Raw genomic sequence first — 18559 nt, forward strand, 5'->3', positions numbered from 1 at the left:
GGCAAGGATTGCCTGCGAATGTGCATTCTATGTTTTGATTGTGACTGTCATAACGATCGCTAATTATTATACGCACGGAGTTGCACACACGCAATACTTTCTCAACTTAAACTGGAACACTTGGGCTGAACAATTATTAGCATTTTAAAATCAAGTAAAATGTTGTAGTAATTTTCTAGAGGATTTAAAAATCATTTCTCTTAATATCTTGCTAATGCATGTCTATGTCTTTTAAGATAACGCAGCAGTCATGAAAATGTTTTGACTCTCTCATTCTACAGAGGATAGAAAACTACTATTTCAGACATTTTGCTTATCATAACTTCCTCATTAGTCAAAGTTACCTGGCATTCTAAGCAACATACAGAGGGTGACATAGATAGTGATTTTTTTTTTTCAAATAATCTGTGAATTCTTTCAAATGCTGGCTGTATTCTTTTCCTGGAACATAAAAAACAATACCGAAAATGATAGATGACTCAAAAAATCTGTATCATGAGTAATCTGTGATTAGTGTGAGTGGAAAGTATTGAAATAAAGGACCAAATAAATAGAAGCAAGTTCTTTGCTCTCAGCTTAAATTATTCTGTCACTGTAATTGCTGCTTTGGGCATGTGGTCAGTTTTCTAACCTCACGGCCTCAATGATTTTTTTGACCAGTCACTTAACCTCTCAGAGCCTCAATTTCTTCATCTGTACAACAAGGATGTTCTCTATCATACGATTGTTGTGAAAATTCAGTAATTCATGTAAAGTCCTGAAAATAGTACCTTTGTCCTAATAGGCCCTCAGTAAATATTGGAGCTTTCTTTTTGTCTTCAAAGTTAAAACAAAAGTATTTTGTGGTAACTATGCCCAAACTCATGTATTTCATAATTGGTGATGAATTCAAATCCTGATCTTATTTTTTTAGTACGATACCTCTTTATGCAAAACTAAGCTCAGGCAGTAATTTTAAACTGGGTCTTTTCTGGCCTGCCTGCCTGATGAAAAACGTGTCCTTCCGGCATTTAAAAAAAAAATTCTAGTTTAGGGGTGCCTGGGGGCTCTGTCGGTTAAGCATCCAACTCTTGGTTTTGGCTCAGGTCGTTATCTCATGGTTCGTGAGTTCCAGCCCCACATTGGGCTCTGGGCTGACAGTGTGGAGCCTGCTTAGGATTCTTTCTCTTTCTCTCTCTCTCTCTCTCTCTCTCTGCCCCTCCAGCATTCTCATTCTCTCTCTCTCTCTCCTCTCTCTCCTCTCTCTCTCTCTCAAAATAAATAAATAAATAAACTTAAAAAAATTTCTAGTCTAGGGGCGCCTGGGTAACTCAGTCGGTTAGGCATCCGACTTCAGCCCAGGTCATGATCCTGCACTTCGCGTGGGTTCGAACCCCGCGTCGGGCTCTGTGCTGACAGCTTGGAGCTCCAAGCCTGGAGCCTGCTTCAGATTCTGTGTCTCCCTCTCACTCTGCCCCTCCCCCGCTTGCGCTCTGTCTCTCTGTCTCCCCAAAATGAAAACATTAAATTTTTTTTTTTTAATTTCTAGTTTGCAATCACTAACGATCATCTCCGGTAGTCCCACAAAAGTTTATGCTCACAGTAAAACGCTGCATCTTCAATGGTCAGTTGTGAAAACATCAAAGTTGCCTAGGGAATACACATCCAACTTCAGTTTTCTAAGTAAGTTGTGAAAACATCAAAGTCTTTCCATATTTCTCTAAGAATAATAGAGGAATGCAGGATACAATCATATATAAAAAATACATGAAATACTAGTGGACAATTACCAATTTTATAATTTGAGTGTCTTATTGTGGGTAGAAAAACACTTGAAGTGGTGATCTTGCCTTCCTCTGCTGGTCAGATATATTTTTAATTTTCATTCAAGTGTCCAGAGACAAATACTGAACTGCTAAGGAAGCTTATAGAATCTAAATATATCTATTGACAGTTATAAAATAGTCTTATTGGGAAGATCCTGAAAGGTATCTTCTTTAGTTTCCTGGGGTCAACTCAATTAAATTTAATACATTCTTATTGAGTACCACTATGGGCAAAGCATTATAATTTTTATTAAAGTTCAAACCTATTTTCTATAGTTTTGTAATCAAGAATTGGCTATATTACAATTAAACCTAATTTCTAATATTTGCATACTCAGTGACATATATACAGTCCTTTTACAAAAAAAAAGAAGGAGAAAAAGAATGTTAAGTCTTGCTCCTAAAGCTTAATTGTTATTAAGACCACAGAAGTCTCAGAAAACATGCACACAAAAACCACAGTTTCTCTGTGGACAACGCAGCCAATTTATTCCGTGCTGCTAAATGTTTAATGAGCATATGATTCTATATTCTTAGGAGAGGAACAGGATGATCATTTGATGTAAAAATGTATACATTTTACATCTACTGTGTTTTTGCATGGCCTATGCCAATGGGCACCATGGGAAAAGATGGATTGTACCTTGTTTCTCTTAATAGAATGGACGAAATTCTGTATGGAGTCGTTAATGTCATACAGAATAATTTGGTGCCCTTAATGACAGTCCTACATTTTGGCATATGGACCAGTGGCTACCCGCTGAGTTGGCCCAGGGGCACGGAATAGAAACATCTGTCCTTTCATTTCCCATACTTGACTCTTCTCTATCTTTATCACCGTCCTTCACCCTTTCCTTTTCCTGTCTGTTCTTGTTCTTTCAGAATCCCACACCTCTGAGACTAACGTCACCACCACGTACAATGACATCCAAGATACGGCTCTCGGGGCATGTCTTGCAGAGGTTCCAGCGTTGATGTGCTTTTAACCGACACTAGTCCATCAGCTTTTTCCTGGATGAGCTCTTTTACAGAAATCATAGAGGAGACTGTAGGAGCAAGGTGACTCCAGGCTTCCCAACTGTACTGATCAAAATTGACAGACCCCCGGATCTTTTTTTCCATGTCCCATTTCTCAAAGAGTGGGTTTAGAAGAAAGCAGCCCAACCTTTTCTTAAGTTAAAAAGAAGATATATTTGGATTAGATTACATTTAGCATTGCCCAGTACTGGATCCAAATTCTTATTTCCTTTATGTGGCATTCCACTGACCTTAACTTCTGGGTCATTGTGTCAAGAATTTGGAGGATGGCATTGTTTTCCTCTGGCTAGCTACACCCCCAGCCTCTACTCCCTGACTTCCGACCCATTCTTTTGCAACCTCAACTCTTCCTTTTTTTTAATGTTTATTTATTTATTTTGAAAAAGAGCGTGAGCAGGGGAGAGGCAGAGAGGGAAAATCCCGAGCAGGCTTTGCGCTGTTTGTGCTGTTCGCAAAGAGCCTGATGCAGGGCTCGAACTCTTGAACCGTGAGATCATGACCTGAGCCGAAATCAAGAGTCAGACACTTAATTGACTGAGCCAAGCAGGTGCCTCTCAGCCATTCTTCATAAAAGCAGAAACTTGTGGAGACACTTTACCCTCTTGGTTGTTTAGTCCATGCAGGAAGGAAAAGGAAAAGACCTTTCCCGTTTCTACATTTGAACCATAGAGAAAGCAACCCTGAACACTGGAATTGTTTTTGAATTTAAGATCTTATTGCCATATTATTAATTTGAATACATAAGCAGTTGTGTTTAATTGAAGCCCAAGTTATTGGGGCTTTTTCCATTTACTTTTGAACAGGAAACACCCAGAATATTAATCTACGGGGTGCAAGTCATTTATGCAATTTGAGGCAAATCTAGCTGAATGATCATATAAAAGCCCTTTTAACATTTTTGAGCAAGCTACCATTAAAAAAGTTATCCTTTAGAAAATAGTAAGTAATAACATCCTTACAGGAACGAATGCACCGCTTTCCTCAGGTTCACCATGATTGCTTCGGTGTTAAGCAACCAAAGTTTAAAGTTGAGAAGTGGAAATGTAACAGATTGAATTCATAATTCCATCCTTTCTGGGGAAAGAGAAAAAAAAAAGAAAAAGAAAATTAGTGAAATGTCCAAATAACTTGCATTACAACCAATTAGGTAAACTTAAATGTACTTATTAAGTGATAAGAAACATATAAGTGATAAAAAATGGCAGAGAATAAAGTTTGCGTTTATTTACATATACAACCGTCATAATGTTTCTTTCCTTTTTTTTAGTTTTCTTAAAAATTTCTTGCATGCACTCTATTTCTATGGGACTTCTACTAAATCTCTTATTTTTTTTTTTTTAATTTTTTTTTTCAACGTTTATTTATTTTTGGGACAGAGAGAGACAGAGCATGAATGGGTGAGGGGCAGAGAGAGAGGGAGACACAGAATCGGAAACAGGCTCCAGGCTCTGAGCCATCAGCCCAGAGCCCGACGTGGGGCTCGAACCCATGGACCGTGAGATCGTGACCTGGTTGAAGTCGGACGCTTAACCGACTGCGCCACCCAGGCGCCCCCTACTAAATCTCTTCTTAGAGCACACATAGCTTCCGATCGGTGTTTGGAGAAAGAAATTAAGAATATACGCTTCTTAATTTGCAAAGCATTGGGGGAAAGTTTGTGATGTCATAATTAAGTAGCAAGTATAACATGTATCAAAGGTTTCATTTTCTAGGAACATGGAAAACTAAAATAAGTGTTTTTTTTTTTTTAAGTTTATTTGGGGGGGGGGGTGCAGAGAGACAGGGAGAGAGAGAGAATCCCAAGCACCTTCCACGCTCAGTGTGGAGCCCCATGAGGGGTTCAATCGAACGCACCAAGAGATCGTGACCTAAGCTGAAATCAAGAGTCGAAGTTTAACCGACTGAGCCCCCCAGGCACCCCCGATTCTAAATACTTTTATGAAGTGAACATATTTTGTGCAACATTCCTAATTTATTTTCTTCAACTTGAAGGAATCTGCATTCACGTAGCTTTATTTGTACTTTTGCATCAACCAACAATATTCTCCAGAGAGCAGCACTGGGTTTATACCAAAATAAATGGGCTGCAGTGGGTGTCAGTGACAAAAAAATGTAGTTGTGGTGGAAGAAGGGGCAGAAAGAGAGTCTTGAATAGCTTGAGAATGTGGGATAACATTGAAAAATCCTCTGTTCTGTCTGATTTAGGAGTATTTCCAAGGGATGTGAGAAAAATTTGTTGATAGTCTTTTTTAGTGTCTTGTAGTTCCTTTTAGAAGTCTGGAAGTAAAATTTGACTGGAACAAATTGTACCTCCTTATATTTCCCATCTCATTTAGTAGCGCTATTATTCTAGTCACTCAAGCTACAAATTTAATTTATTCTTCCTTCTTATCCCTCACCTCTCACTTGTGAGTTCTATCAATGCCACCTACACAAAATCTTCCTCATAACCGTCTCTTTCATTACAGCAATGCATAAAATATGGCCTCCAGTATTCAGAAACAAAATATTCTATGGGAGAGATCGAGTGACATTCGCCAGATCATTAGTCAGACCATTTTTGTCCCATAAAATGCCGCCAGGCAATGCATAAATCCCTTTTTCTGGGAGGTCTGGAAATAAGTGACAGGAAAAATAAAAAAGGATACAGAAAGACAAAAAGGTCTTATTTTGCATCTTTGTCCTCAAGAGACATCAAAATCCTTCTCTTTTCCCAATATTAAAATATAAAAATTGTTCCTAATGCTTGCTTTTCAAGAACCTAAAAATTAATATAATTTAAAAGCTTCAAAGTAAAATACGCTTCATTGCGATATCATTCAATTGGTAACAAATCAATTGAAACTGTGTTTGCCATAACTCGATATGATAACCATCTCATTCAACATTATATTATCCATATTCTCAGCCATGGTAGAGTCCTATTTATTGCCACTCAAAATGCCACATTTCTTTAAAAATTAATTGCTCTTGGAGCACCTGGGTGGCTCAGTCGGTTAAGCGTCCGACTTCGGCTCAGGTCATGATCTCACGGTCCGTGAGTTCGAGCCCCGCGTCAGGCTCTGTGCTGACAGCTCAGAGCCTGGAGCCTGTTTCAGATTCTGTGTCTCCCTCTCTCTCTGACCCTCCCCCGTTCATGCTGTCTCTCCCTGTCTCAAAAATAAATAAACATTAAAAATAATTTAAAAAAAATTAATTGCTCTTGTCATCTTTTTTACGTGTATATTTTCCCATGGAATATCAATGGAAAAATTAAAAAACAATTATTTATTTTTCTAAGTTCCAAATCTCACAAGTAATAATCACAAAAGTATATTATGTATATAGATGTCCAGCTTATTAACTAAAATACCTTAAGGACAAAGTAGTATCTTTCTGTACTGTTAAAATTTGCATTTTTTGTTGTTCACTAAAACTGACTAAACCTGACACAAAGTGCTCCCGGATTGGTGGTAAAAGTTTAGAAATATAATACGATGGACAGGAATAAATTATGTAAATTATGTAAAGTGAGTAACGGTACATTACATGTTTCCCCAAAGGGCTAAGTCACTATGACAATATTTTGCAATGAGAAATGTTTTGTGAGTAATCCTACAAAAAGAGGAGGGAATACAAAACCTCTTAAAGCCTTGGATAAGACAACAAGAGAAACAAAAAAAAAAAAGAGAGAGAGAGAGAGAAACACAAAACAAACCCATAACAAAACAACACTAACTGAACACTCTAATCTGCAAATCTCTCAGACCCCGCCAATCTTTCATAATGAGATTCTCATGGTTGTGTTGAACGAAAAAAAAGGAGACCTGTGAACTCAGTATTCAAGTTCGGGAAGACTTGCGTTTTCTAAAATTAAGAAAATTAAAATTAAGAAAAAATCACTGGTGGGATAACTGATAGAGTGATTCATTTTAAATGAGAATCTATGTGGCTCTCATAGAAATTGTGTTTGGTCATGTGACAATGTGAAAGTATTATAAGAATATGTATACACATTTATATGTGTATGTGTGCATATATACATGTGTGCATATATACATATATATATGTATGATATACATATATATTCTCTATATATACATATATATTTCTCTTTTGTGTAGAGAAAATGACGGTTGATCAAAAAAAAAATCACAGGTTAAATCACAGACATAAGTTCAAGATCAGTAAATACATATTTGGACTAATCTCATATTTCTTTCTGCAACACTAGTCACAAATTTCTCATGTTCTCGCTAAAGCTTTGTAAGATCTTCCGACATCAATAACGGTAACTGCATTTGCCAGGTCAAAAAGGGGAACAAATCGTGGTTTTCGTATAGTTCTCAAACAGTACAATTTTATACAAGATATGGCAGAATAACTTCAATTATTTTTTTTTCATTTTTTTCAATTTTTTTTCTTTTAAATGCTGATTTTTGAGAGAGAAAGAGCGTGCATGCGTGTGAGCTGTGGAGGGGCACAGAGAATGGGGGTCTGAGGATGCGAAACAGGCTCTGTACTGACAGCAGACCGACCGATGCGGGGCTGGAACTCACAAACCGTGAGATCATGACCTGAGCCGAAATCAGACGCTTAACCACCTGAGCCACCCACGCGCCCCTAATGTGGAATTTTAATTAAGCAAGACTCATACCCTGAGCATTACATGTAATTGATGCCTATGAAATCTGTCCTCATATGTCAACATATGTTATGTGTCAAATAGCATATATTGTCAAAAATAGTGTGAATACTTGAGAACAACTGAGCCAAAATAAGGTCCCCAGTGTATATTCAGAAATTAGTTTCAAACACTCAAAGTTTATCAGTATCACTAAAAAATACTTAAGAGCCATTATCCATAACCATCTTGGAAGTGAAATATGGAAAATAAAAACCCACTGTGGGCCTTCCCACATGGCCTCAGGCTAGACTTGGAAATGTGTGAATTTCAGAGCTAATTGGTGTGGTTCCTGTAACAGCTCTAAATAAAAGAATGACTGTCATGGGAACTAAGAGCTCTTCAGTACACAGCTCCTATTTTGACTCCTTCTTGATGGCATTTTAAGGGTTTTGCATGGGCATGAATTTAGCGACGCTCCACTTCCTGCTGAATTTAGTGATGCTTACACTTCCTGCATTCATTGAACAGTAACTTGATGGTTCGCCGGGAAAACCAGCGTTGTGCTCTCTTTAAGGGATACCTAGTTTTCCATGCCAATTTGCCATCCAAGGAGTGAGAGATATATGCGCATCCTGTGGTCTGTAGAATACTATATATTCAATTCATTTGCGAAAGACTACAAAGATGAGAAAGGGAAATCAACTTTGCATGTCATCTCAATTTTACACATATTAAATTTAGCTAATGGAAGAGCATCCACATGGCTCTGTATTGGGAGATAAAAACAACAAGGAAAACCCCACGATTTTGGATTCTAGTAAAGTCGTGGTTTAAGAGTCAAGTGTTAAAGCAGCAGAGAGTAGGCATTAAATTAGAGAAAAGGAAAAATCAAGGAGGGAAGAAAATAAAAATGGAAAAATAGGCAAAAAGGAAAATGTCAATGGAGACTGTTTTGAGAAGGAACAGAGTTCACGTTGTGCGATTTGTCTGAAAGAAGATAGCTGGTGACGTTAGCGTCATTTCAATACAGCCGTGCAGGAAGGATCTAGAATGTAGTTGGATGAGGGGGGAGAGAAGAGGACCATCCAGATGAAAGGAGGTGGTTGGTGAGGAAAGGGAAGATGTTCAAAGGGTTTTGGCGTGTACTAAATGTGTACTAAAGACAAATTTTTGAGAGGAAGAGCCATATAAAGGTCCTTTCCATGTAGCTCCCACATTCCTTAGCCAAGTGCTGGGGATAAAGCACTTGACTGATCCAAGGGAAAGGAAAGGGAGAGACTTGAAGAGATTTAAGGTGTGAAGTGAAATGATCCTAAGAATAAGAGCTGTGGTTTTTTGTTTGTTTGTTTTTTCAAATTGTGCCTGGAGAGGACAGAAGTCTATGACCGTATCAAAAACCGTGGACATTTCCTTCTATCTTCTAAAGCTCACCATTTAGAACTCATTTTTACTGTTACCTTTCCTATGCTTTGACACTGAAGAAAGATTAATCATGTTTCAATCACATTTTCTGTCCTCAAACTGTTCCTTAGTCTTTCTTTGCCAGACCTGGCCACACATAATATTGATAAAAAATAGAACCTGGGGCACCTGGGTGGCTCAGTTGCTTGAGTGACCAACCTCAAGTCATGATCTCACAGTTTGTGAGTTCGAGCCTTGCGTCGGGCTCTGTGCTGACAGCTCGGAGCCTGGAGCCTGCTTCGGATTCTGTCTCCCCCTGTCTCCGCCCCTCCCTTGCTCATGCTTTCTCTCTCTCTCTCTCTCTCTCTCAATAATAAATAAACATTTTAAAAAAAATAGTAAGAAGGGGCGCCTGGGTGGCGCAGTGGGTTGAGCGTCCGACTTCAGCCAGGTCACGATCTCGCGGTCCGTGAGTTCGAGCCCCGCGTCGGGCTCTGGGCTGATGGCTCGGAGCCTGGAGCCTGTTTCCGATTCTGTGTCTCCCTCTCTCTCTGCCCCTCCCCCGTCCATGCTCTGTCTCTCTCTGTCCCAAAAATAAATAAACGTTGAAAAAAAAAATAAATAAATAAATAGTAAGAAACTGCCAGTGTTGGGGCACCTGGGTGGCTCAGTTGGTTAAGCATCTGACTCTTGGTTTTGTCTCAGGTCATGATCTCACAGTTCGTGAGTGTGAGCCCCGCATCGGCTCTGCGCTAAGGGCAAAGAGCCTGCTTGGGATTCTCTCTCTCCCTTTTCTCTCTGCCCCTCCCCAACTCATGCTCTTGCTCTGTCAAAAAATAAACTTAAACAATGAACTTAAAAAAAATGCCAGAGTTTCTACCTGACGTTTTAACAAAATTCGGAAGTTGAAGATTATTCCATTAAAAACGTTTCCATTAGGTTTCTGGAAATTCCATGAGCTCATTATGGTGATGAAGCAGAGTATCTTCAATCTGACACTGAAGGTTTTAAAAACTATAGAATAGGTAGTCACCTGAGATCATTCTTAGACATTTGACTTTTTATAATAAAGCATGCAAGAATTTTATAAGTAATAATAAATGCATAGGTTTAATTTTCGTCAGTTTCCATTGTTCAGAAATTATAGACTCATAATTCAAAACTTATCCCTGTGGTTATCACGGCCTCTGAGCTTTCAGCAGACACTAGATCAAAAGTGAATTAGTCACAAATGTTCAGATTATTCTTCAGAAGACTATATTAATGTGGCACAGATTTATAACATTCTGGGGGGAAATCCTTTAATTCAAAAACTATCCTTAAAACTAATGAATATTGTAGGAATTTTCCTCTCAACCTCAAAGGTACTGTAGGGATTTTCTAATAAAACATATAATTGTCAGGGCGCCTGGGTGGCTCAGTTGGTTAAGCGTCCCACTGGGGCTCAGGTCATGATCTCCTGGTTCGTGAGATCCAGCCCCGAATCGGGCTCTATGCTGACAGCTCTGAGCCTGGAGCCTGCTTCGGATTCGGTGTCTCCCTCTCTCTCTGCCCCTCCCCCGCTCACACCGTCTCTCTCTGTCTCTCTCAAAAATAAATAAACGTTAAAGAACACTTAAAACATATAATTTCCATACTAAAAATTCACCTTTGCCAAGTATAACCAGATAACAGCTATTTATGAGTTTAATAGAAAGTTAGTATATTATACAGTTATCATATCCAATGCAAGTAAAGACTACTCGTCCACCAGTCGACACAGGATATTCAAGCAAATTAAGCTAATTTAGAAACTTATTTTGTGAAGTTAAATGAATTCAGATCTTCTATCTTCAAGTGGAAGGTCTTAATTTAGCCTACAATTATGAATTCATACAACTCCTAAGGCTGAAAAATTATGAGTGATCAAATAACCCAGTCCTTTGCCTTCAAACAGACCTATATTTAAACCACTTGAAGAAATGTGATAATTGATGTTCTTTAGCGCAACTTCCAGAAGAGGCAATTTCATAACCTTCCGATGTTTAGCAATCCACTTCCCAGAAAATCATATTTTATATTAGGCAAAAAGCCTCAAGCTAAGAGACTTAAATGGGAATGATTACTTTCTTACTAAGTCGGGTACAGATCTATGTAACAGGATAAAGCGATACCATCAACTTGCTCCCTGTGTCTTTTTCTTCGACTTGTCCGAGAATCCAGTGATTCAGACCCAGAACTGGAGACTTCTTCATGGTGTGCCATAGGGAAATCTAATGGTTCTGAACATGCAGTTATATATGTTGGGTGATATTAAAATTTCCTCTCCAAACTGAGACACTTTTGAAAGTGAAGGGCAAGGGGGCCTTAACTGGACAAGACTCCGGGTCTCTCCTGGATATGTCATTAGATCTGGTAATAAGGTGATTCTTCTATTTGTTCTGTTTTTTTTTTTTTTTAAGTTTATTTATTTTGAGAGAGCAAAAGAGAGAGAGAGAGAGAGAGAGGGAGAATGAGCAGGGGAGGGGCAGAGAGAGTGAGAGAGAGAATCCCAAGCAGGCTCAGTACTGTCAGCCTGGAGCCCAATGTGGGGCTGGAACTCACGAACCCGTAAGATGGTAAGATCGTGACCTGAGCAGAAGCCAATAGTCAGAAGCTTAACAGACTGAGCCACCCAGGCGCCCTGGTGATTATTCTTTTTGAATGCAGGTCTGGTGTCATTTCCTGCCCTCACCCCCTGGATGTGATCTCAGAGGTTGTTTACACAAATTTAACCCTTCATCTTGTACTTGGCATTAAAATGAAACAGGAAATACTTTCTGCCTGTTTGTATTGACTCAATGCTTCTGCTTGTGCTTCCCATATTTTATGAGTGACGACTATTAAAGTTAGTGAGACTTACCAAGATAGTTAACTCCTAAAATCTACAGTGTGTAAGATCCTAAGTGTTTCACACCGAGACCTATTCCGTTTACCTAAAATAACACTTTAACAACAAAACGCCTTCCAAGCTGATAGAGTTAAAATAGCTACCCCAATTATTCCACGATAATCGTAACAGACCTCGAGAGAATCTGTCTGAGTGAACAGAGTGCCCAGTGTTTGAAATTAATTTCTCCACACGTGGTAGCAGAACTCTCCCTGAATTATCTGAACGTTAGTATCGACGTAGCAGAGTAAAATGATGGCTTTGATTTTCATTTTTGTAAATAATCAGAAGCAGGCTCCAGGCTCCGAGCTGTCAGCAAAGAAAGAGCCCGATGCGGGGCTGGAACCCACAAGCCACGAGATCATGCCCTGAGCTGAAGTCGGTCGCTCAACCCACGGAGCCCCCCCAGGCGCCCTGAAACTGATGGCATTTCAACAGCAGAGCTCACAGAGCAAACCACATGCGAAATCTGTTTGGGGGACCTGATTTATGTCACTGGAAGCTCTGCATAACAGCTCTTTCGTGTATTCAAATATTTCTTGCCTGCCTAGCTTATGCTAGGCACCCTGCCAGATGCTGGGCACATAGTGGCAGACAAGGTAGACAAGATCCCTGCTCTCACGGAGCTTACACTCTAGCGGGAGATAGTCAACGTTTAAGCAAAGAAGTAGGATAATTTCAGGTAGTAAGGACTGCTATGAATAAAATGAAATGAAATAGCACAATGGGATAAAGAGAGACTGGGGGAAATACTTTAGACGGACCACTATATGGAGCCATAACCTGAGGTTATATATATATAACCTCATCCACATATATACATATATATGTGTATATATATGTGTGTGTGTGTATACACATATATATATGTGTATATATATGTATGTATATACACCAGAGTAATAATATTAGCCAGGATTTGCTGGTTATTCTCAATCACCATAAAAAATACAGTAAGTTAAGCACATAACAAGAGTCAACTGATGCAAACAGTTCAAAGTTTTACGTTGGTTTGATTTTAATTTTGCAAACCAGTCGGGGGAACACCTCTTCATCTTTTTTGGCTGAGGTACTTAAAATTCAATTCACATGTGTCCCCGCTTACATTTACATCGGTGTCTCCTCCCCCCATAAGCAACTCCCACTTTCCATTTCGTTAGGTTAAGAGATGACAGACATTTGGCGGAAGAGCAGGCCCTTCTTTCTGGCTGTAGACGGTTCAGTAGAGTCGTGAAGAGCGAAAAGTTCAATCAGTTGCCCAGATGTATTTATTGCCAAATAACGGGGTACTTGGATACATCTGGACAGCCGAATGAACCCTTAACTCCTCATCTTTCCAACAGCTCTTTATTTCCCAGCTTTAGAATCACCTAGATAAAGGGAGAGAAACAAACAAACAATCCACTTTGGAGCAGAAAGATCAGTCTCTTCACGGTTCTGCTGACCCATTAAAAAACAAAACAAAACAAAAACACCAAAGCGACTCTAACCTGTGCATTTTATGGTATTATACAATGCATGTAAGTCATCAAAATACAGCAAGGCTTATAAATAACAGAGCAACAACATGAAATTAAAATCTGTCACAGATACAGAAAACTGAGGCAAAGTCAAAATTAATTGTATTATTAATAATTTATATAATACATAATTTAGTCTAGCATCATTTAGTACCTTAAATGTTAAGTACACATAGTATAGCATAGAAGAGTAGGCGAGAAGGTTGAGGACACAGGTTCCAGCCCTGACTTATTTGATGTGTGACTTAGGGTAAGTCACTGGACCAATTTGGGCTTCAGTTTTTTTCATCCATCCCATGAAGGCTTTGCGATAGGGGATCTCTATCTCTTCCGGCTCTGAAATGCTGTGATTCAGGTTTTTGTTTTTCGTAAAAGTTTGATATTGTTTTATGCCACTTTATAAATCAGATGCTTCTACATAGCTCAGTTTGGTTACAATTAGATGCTACTTCTGGCCTTTGCCAATTCATTGTAAGAGATGACATTCACAGAGCCTTGGATTGAAGGGCATGTGACAGTGATTCTTAACTTGGGTATCTCATAACGCCACCTCCACGTGTTCTGTCCCATTTCCTGTTTCTACTTCCTTCAAGGAATTCTAAATGCACGTCTCATCCACAAGAGTTAAGAGACTATGCAGACTCACCAAAAAATGAGCACAAACGGATTTAACCGTAACTTTCTGTTTTAAAAAAAAAAAAAATCTTATGCCCAGAATTGAGAGAAGTGAAGTTTAAGAAGTCATGACCAGATTCACGGCTATGTAAAGCTTGACTTCTGCTTTAAAGGTTTAATGCTGAACTAATACCCATTTACTGTGTTGTGTGCTCGTATTCCTTTTGATTTATTGATGGAGAGAAATAGTACTTCAGTTTGACAACTCTGAAAATATTGTTTCTTGCATGAGTTCTGTGAACTTTATACCAGATGGTGTCAATATTGGGAGAAACGGAACTATGTTATAACTCCTCTCAGTGCTCTTACAGCTAAAATATCAGACCACAAATGACATGTAATGTTTTTGCCTTTTTTTTTTCTAACTAGATGCGTGAAGAATTCTGCTAATTACCCTTCCAGAGTACCTCCTGTGCAACTCAAGTTACAAAATAAAATCTGTCAGGAAGTTCAAGTCCACGTAAGTCTTCAAATCCTTTGGTTCATGATTTCAAAGTGTGTGTGTGTGTGTGTGTGTGTGTGTGTGTATTGGGGGTGTCACAGAAATGGCGTGTAAATAATGCTTTACTTTTCCACACTGCATATGATGCTGTCTAAATCATGCATTTGTGTAACAAAAATACATTATATACATCAACATGAACACTTGGTTGTCTTTAAGTAGTAAATGATAGGGGGTGCTGTTCCGTCAATTGTTACATTTTAAAATCTGTCCCAAGACGTCCTGATTTCTTATTTTATAGACAACTTTCTAGGTTGAAGTTATAGGGCTTTATTTTTTTTCAAAACGCGGGTGCAGTGCTAATAAAACAAAATCCACACACATTTAATGACCACTTACTATGTGCCAGGCACTATGATCAGTAGTTTCACCTAATTTAAGTTCCACAACTCATTTTAAGAAAGAAATAAAAGAAGAAATTGTTAGGTTCAAAGAGGTTAACCAGTTTTTCCTAGCATATTGCAAGGTCAAGATTCTAAAAGAATAATTGGGGGATATTTTAAAAAGCACACATAGGAAGACAATATAAGCAAAGAGTTTATGTGTTCATCAGGACATTGTTCATTTATTCAATTCATTTATTTAATGCCTACTATGTGCTTGGCGATATTCTAGACACTTGGCATTGGTGGGATTCAGGGCAGGCAGGCCACCTCAGAATATGCCACTTTGGGGTGTGGATTATTTTGAGCTGAAGATAATCAAGGCCCAGGAGACTCAAGGAGAGCTTTTTATCTCCCACTTAACTGCCTAAAAATATGTAGATAGGGAGCCTGCACCAGGAAGACAGCTATTGCAAAAGGTAACTTTTTTGTGTACGTTAGAACGGCTTTTGGGGCACCCGGGTGGCTCAGTTGGTGAAGTGTCGGACTTCGGCTCAGGTCATGATCTCGCAGTTAGTGAGTTCAAGCCCCGCCCTGGGCTCTTGTGCTGATGGCTCAGAGCCTGGAGCCTGCTTCAGATCCTGTGTCTCCCTCTCTCTCTGCCCTTCCCCCCACTCTCTCTCTTTCACTCTCAAAAATAAATAAACATTAAAAAAATTTTTAAAAATAAAAAGACTTTTCCCCATGGCAAGCAGACATTTTTTTCCCAAGCATTTGTTTCTCCCGTCTTATGAATTGTCTTTCTCTGCTTTGAAGTCCCAGCCCCTTACCCCCTTCTCCTTAGCTCAGAACTGCATATTAACCTCAACTGCCTGTCAGTGGGTCTCATATCTTTGAAGCACCCATGCATACAAAATTAAATTTGTTTATCCCTTGTCCATCTGGCTTCTGTTAATCTCATTATTAAAACAGCCAAAGAACCAAGAGGGGTAGAGAAGAAATTTCCCCTCCCCAACAGGATACACCATTAAATAAAGCAAAGACCCCTGCACATTACATTCTTGTGCTTTCTATTGATTCTTAATTATTTCTCTTTTTAAAAAATACTTATTTATTTTGAGACAGAGAGAGAGAGAGAGAGAGAGAGAGAAAGTGCAAGTGGGAGAGGGGCAGAGAGAGAGAGAGCATGAGACAGAATCCCAAGCAGGCTCCGTGCTGTCAGCACAGAACCTGACACAGCGCTCGATCTCACCAACTGCTAGATCACGACCTCAGCCGAAACCAAGAGTTGGATGCCTTAGCAACGGAGCCACCCAGGCGCCCCTCATTCTCAATTGATTCTTAACTTGTGGTAAAGTAAATCGGTACAGTGTTTTAATACTTTCAAGATTTTACTCATCTTTTCTATAGGTAAAGGAATAAAAGTCATGCAAGCTACTTTTGGCAAATTGCCTCATTCCTTAAGCCTACGAACATATTTGCGATGATATATTCACTACTCTTCTCTATTGGAACTTCATTTTTTCCCACCAGCTGCTGGTATTGGGGTTCTGAAATAAGATCTGTTGTTACTGCACGACTTGTATTGCGAGAAAGATTCCTCAAATTTTAAAACCTTATTTGAACTTACTAAAATATTTTGGTCCAGATTAAAGGCATCTGTATAGAGAGGCAGCTAAAAACAATGAAAGCCAAAGAAGAGTTGGCGATATAGTGTTTCCACAGCTAATCTTATGGCGCATATATATATATGTATATTTGAAAAATTCTACAGACCACAAAACACCTGCTTCTCAGAGATAGCCAGAAATTACTCTAAATGGTCATTGCAATTAACTTGCCAAAAACTGAGAAATTACATTCATGAGACAAGGACCCAGCTCAGGCCAATATTTGTGGAAACTTACTCATCAACGTCCCACATACCTTTTGGCCAGATGCTTTGTATGTGGCAATAGAGAAGCTGGGTTAGTGTAAGACTTTACAAAGTTCACTCCACTGAATCTGCTATTGTGGTATGCGCTGGGAAGTGTTACTGTCTAAGGCAGCATCTGTCAACCAAAGAGAAGTAGAGAGAAGAATAAAGAATCGTCTTGATGGAGAAATCCCTGTAGTCATTTCTCAGTATGAAAAGAGTAGAAAAGGAGGACGGGTAACAATTGTCTTCATGTATTAATTTATTCTCATACGTCAAATGCTGTGGGAAATGCTTTATATGCTTTGTCTCCTTTAATCATTACCATCGCAACAGGGCAATCGCGGATTGAAAAAATAAATTGAGATGTTAAAATACCAAATGCAGATAGTAAGTGGTAGAGGTGGAGTCGAGTTCAGAATCGTTCACTCCAATGTCTACGTTCATTCACCCTGTACCACGAATCCTTAACGGTAGTTCTCCGACTTCTGCAAGAAACTGTGAAATTCTCTACACTGAAGGCTGTACTGGTGGGTCTCTAGGTCTAGTAAGTGCACTCGCAGGGAAGGTGTTGAAACGGACCACTCGAAGACCATCCAACTTCCTGTTTTGATAGTTTGAGGGAACCGATCTGTCCAGTGTCATGTTGTTAACTGTTGTCAGTGCCAAGACAAGAAGCAAATTAATCTCTTTCCAGTCTTTTGATGCTGAGCCTTACAGAGGGCAAAGGGCCTCCAAGAGTCACAGCTGATTAAAGTCTCACTACTGTACGCACAACTTTTAGTACTGATGCCTCATACCCTCCCTTTAAGAGAAAGACACGAAGGAAATGTCACAGGCTACAAAGTTAGAGGCAGTAGAATGCCTTCCTCAACACGTGGCTCTTCAAATATTCCACAAAGGAAGTCAGGCTAAAGGCGGGAAGAAAAAGGGAACAAAGAAGGAGAGGAAGAAGAGAAGGAAAGAATAAAGGTGCGGAGGGAGGGAGGGAGAGAAGGACACACAAGGAAGAAAAGGAAAGAAAACTGTTGGTCTCAAATCTGTATTAATTCCTAGTCTGGAAGCCCCACATGGTTGTGTGATGCATACTGTTCTGGGGACCGAGCCTGGCAGAGATATGCTGGCGAGACTATTCCCAAACATAAGTTGTTTACGCAAAACTTTGTTAAATCTCACACTTGCTTTCTTGATCATTTGATTTACCCAAAACAATAGCAGGGGACCAAAGTGATTTAAAAAAAAATTTTTTTTTTCAACGTTTATTTATTTTTTTGGGACAGAGAGAGACAAAGCATGAACGGGGGAGGGGCAGAGAGAAAGGGAGACACAGAATCTGAAACAGGCTCCAGGCTCTGAGCAGTCAGCCCAGAGCCCGACGCGGGGCTCGAACTCAGGGACCGCGAGATCGTGACCTGGCTGAAGTCGGACGCTTAACCGACTGCGCCACCCAGGCGCCCCCCAAAGTGATTTTTAGATACAATTAACACTTCCGTGGCTAGAGCAAAAATGTAAAGAAGGCAATTTTTTTTCTGTTGGGAAACATACCAGTTTATGTATTCAAACAAGTAGTGTGGAGAGAATCCCACCAACAAATTGTCCTAGATTATTGTTGTGATACAGTTTGTGAATTTAGCACAGTTGATGCGATTGTAGGCAAAGCAAAACTCTGCTAGCGGGGTTTCCATTTTTTTTAGTGTTTATTTATTTTGGGGGGGACTGGGGGAAGGGCAGAGACAGGGGGACAAAGGACCCTAAGCGGGCTCTGTGCTGACCGCAGAGAGCCCCGATGTGGGGCTCGAACTTACAAACTCTGAGATCATGACTTGAGCTGAAGTCATGAGCACTTAACTACTGAACCACCCAGGC

At 39.5% G+C, this 18559-nt stretch overlaps 1 protein-coding gene across 2 annotated transcripts in view; it reads right to left on the bottom strand.

Annotated features, from left to right (window-relative positions):
• HTR2C (5-hydroxytryptamine receptor 2C) overlaps positions 1 to 18559 on the bottom strand; it is a 294529-nt gene that overhangs the window by 157237 nt on the left and 118733 nt on the right. For both annotated transcript variants that reach the window (XM_040468377.1, XM_040468378.1), the window contains exon 3: positions 3803 to 3917. In XM_040468377.1, the coding sequence (XP_040324311.1) occupies positions 3803 to 3837 (35 nt within the window). In that variant the 5' untranslated portion in view covers positions 3838 to 3917. The remainder of the gene's footprint in view (positions 1 to 3802; positions 3918 to 18559) is intronic.

The sequence above is a fragment of the Herpailurus yagouaroundi genome, unplaced genomic scaffold (assembly GCF_014898765.1).
Source record: "Herpailurus yagouaroundi ecotype Mexico unplaced genomic scaffold, PumYag 67700, whole genome shotgun sequence".
Classification (NCBI taxonomy): Eukaryota; Metazoa; Chordata; class Mammalia; order Carnivora; family Felidae; genus Herpailurus; species Herpailurus yagouaroundi.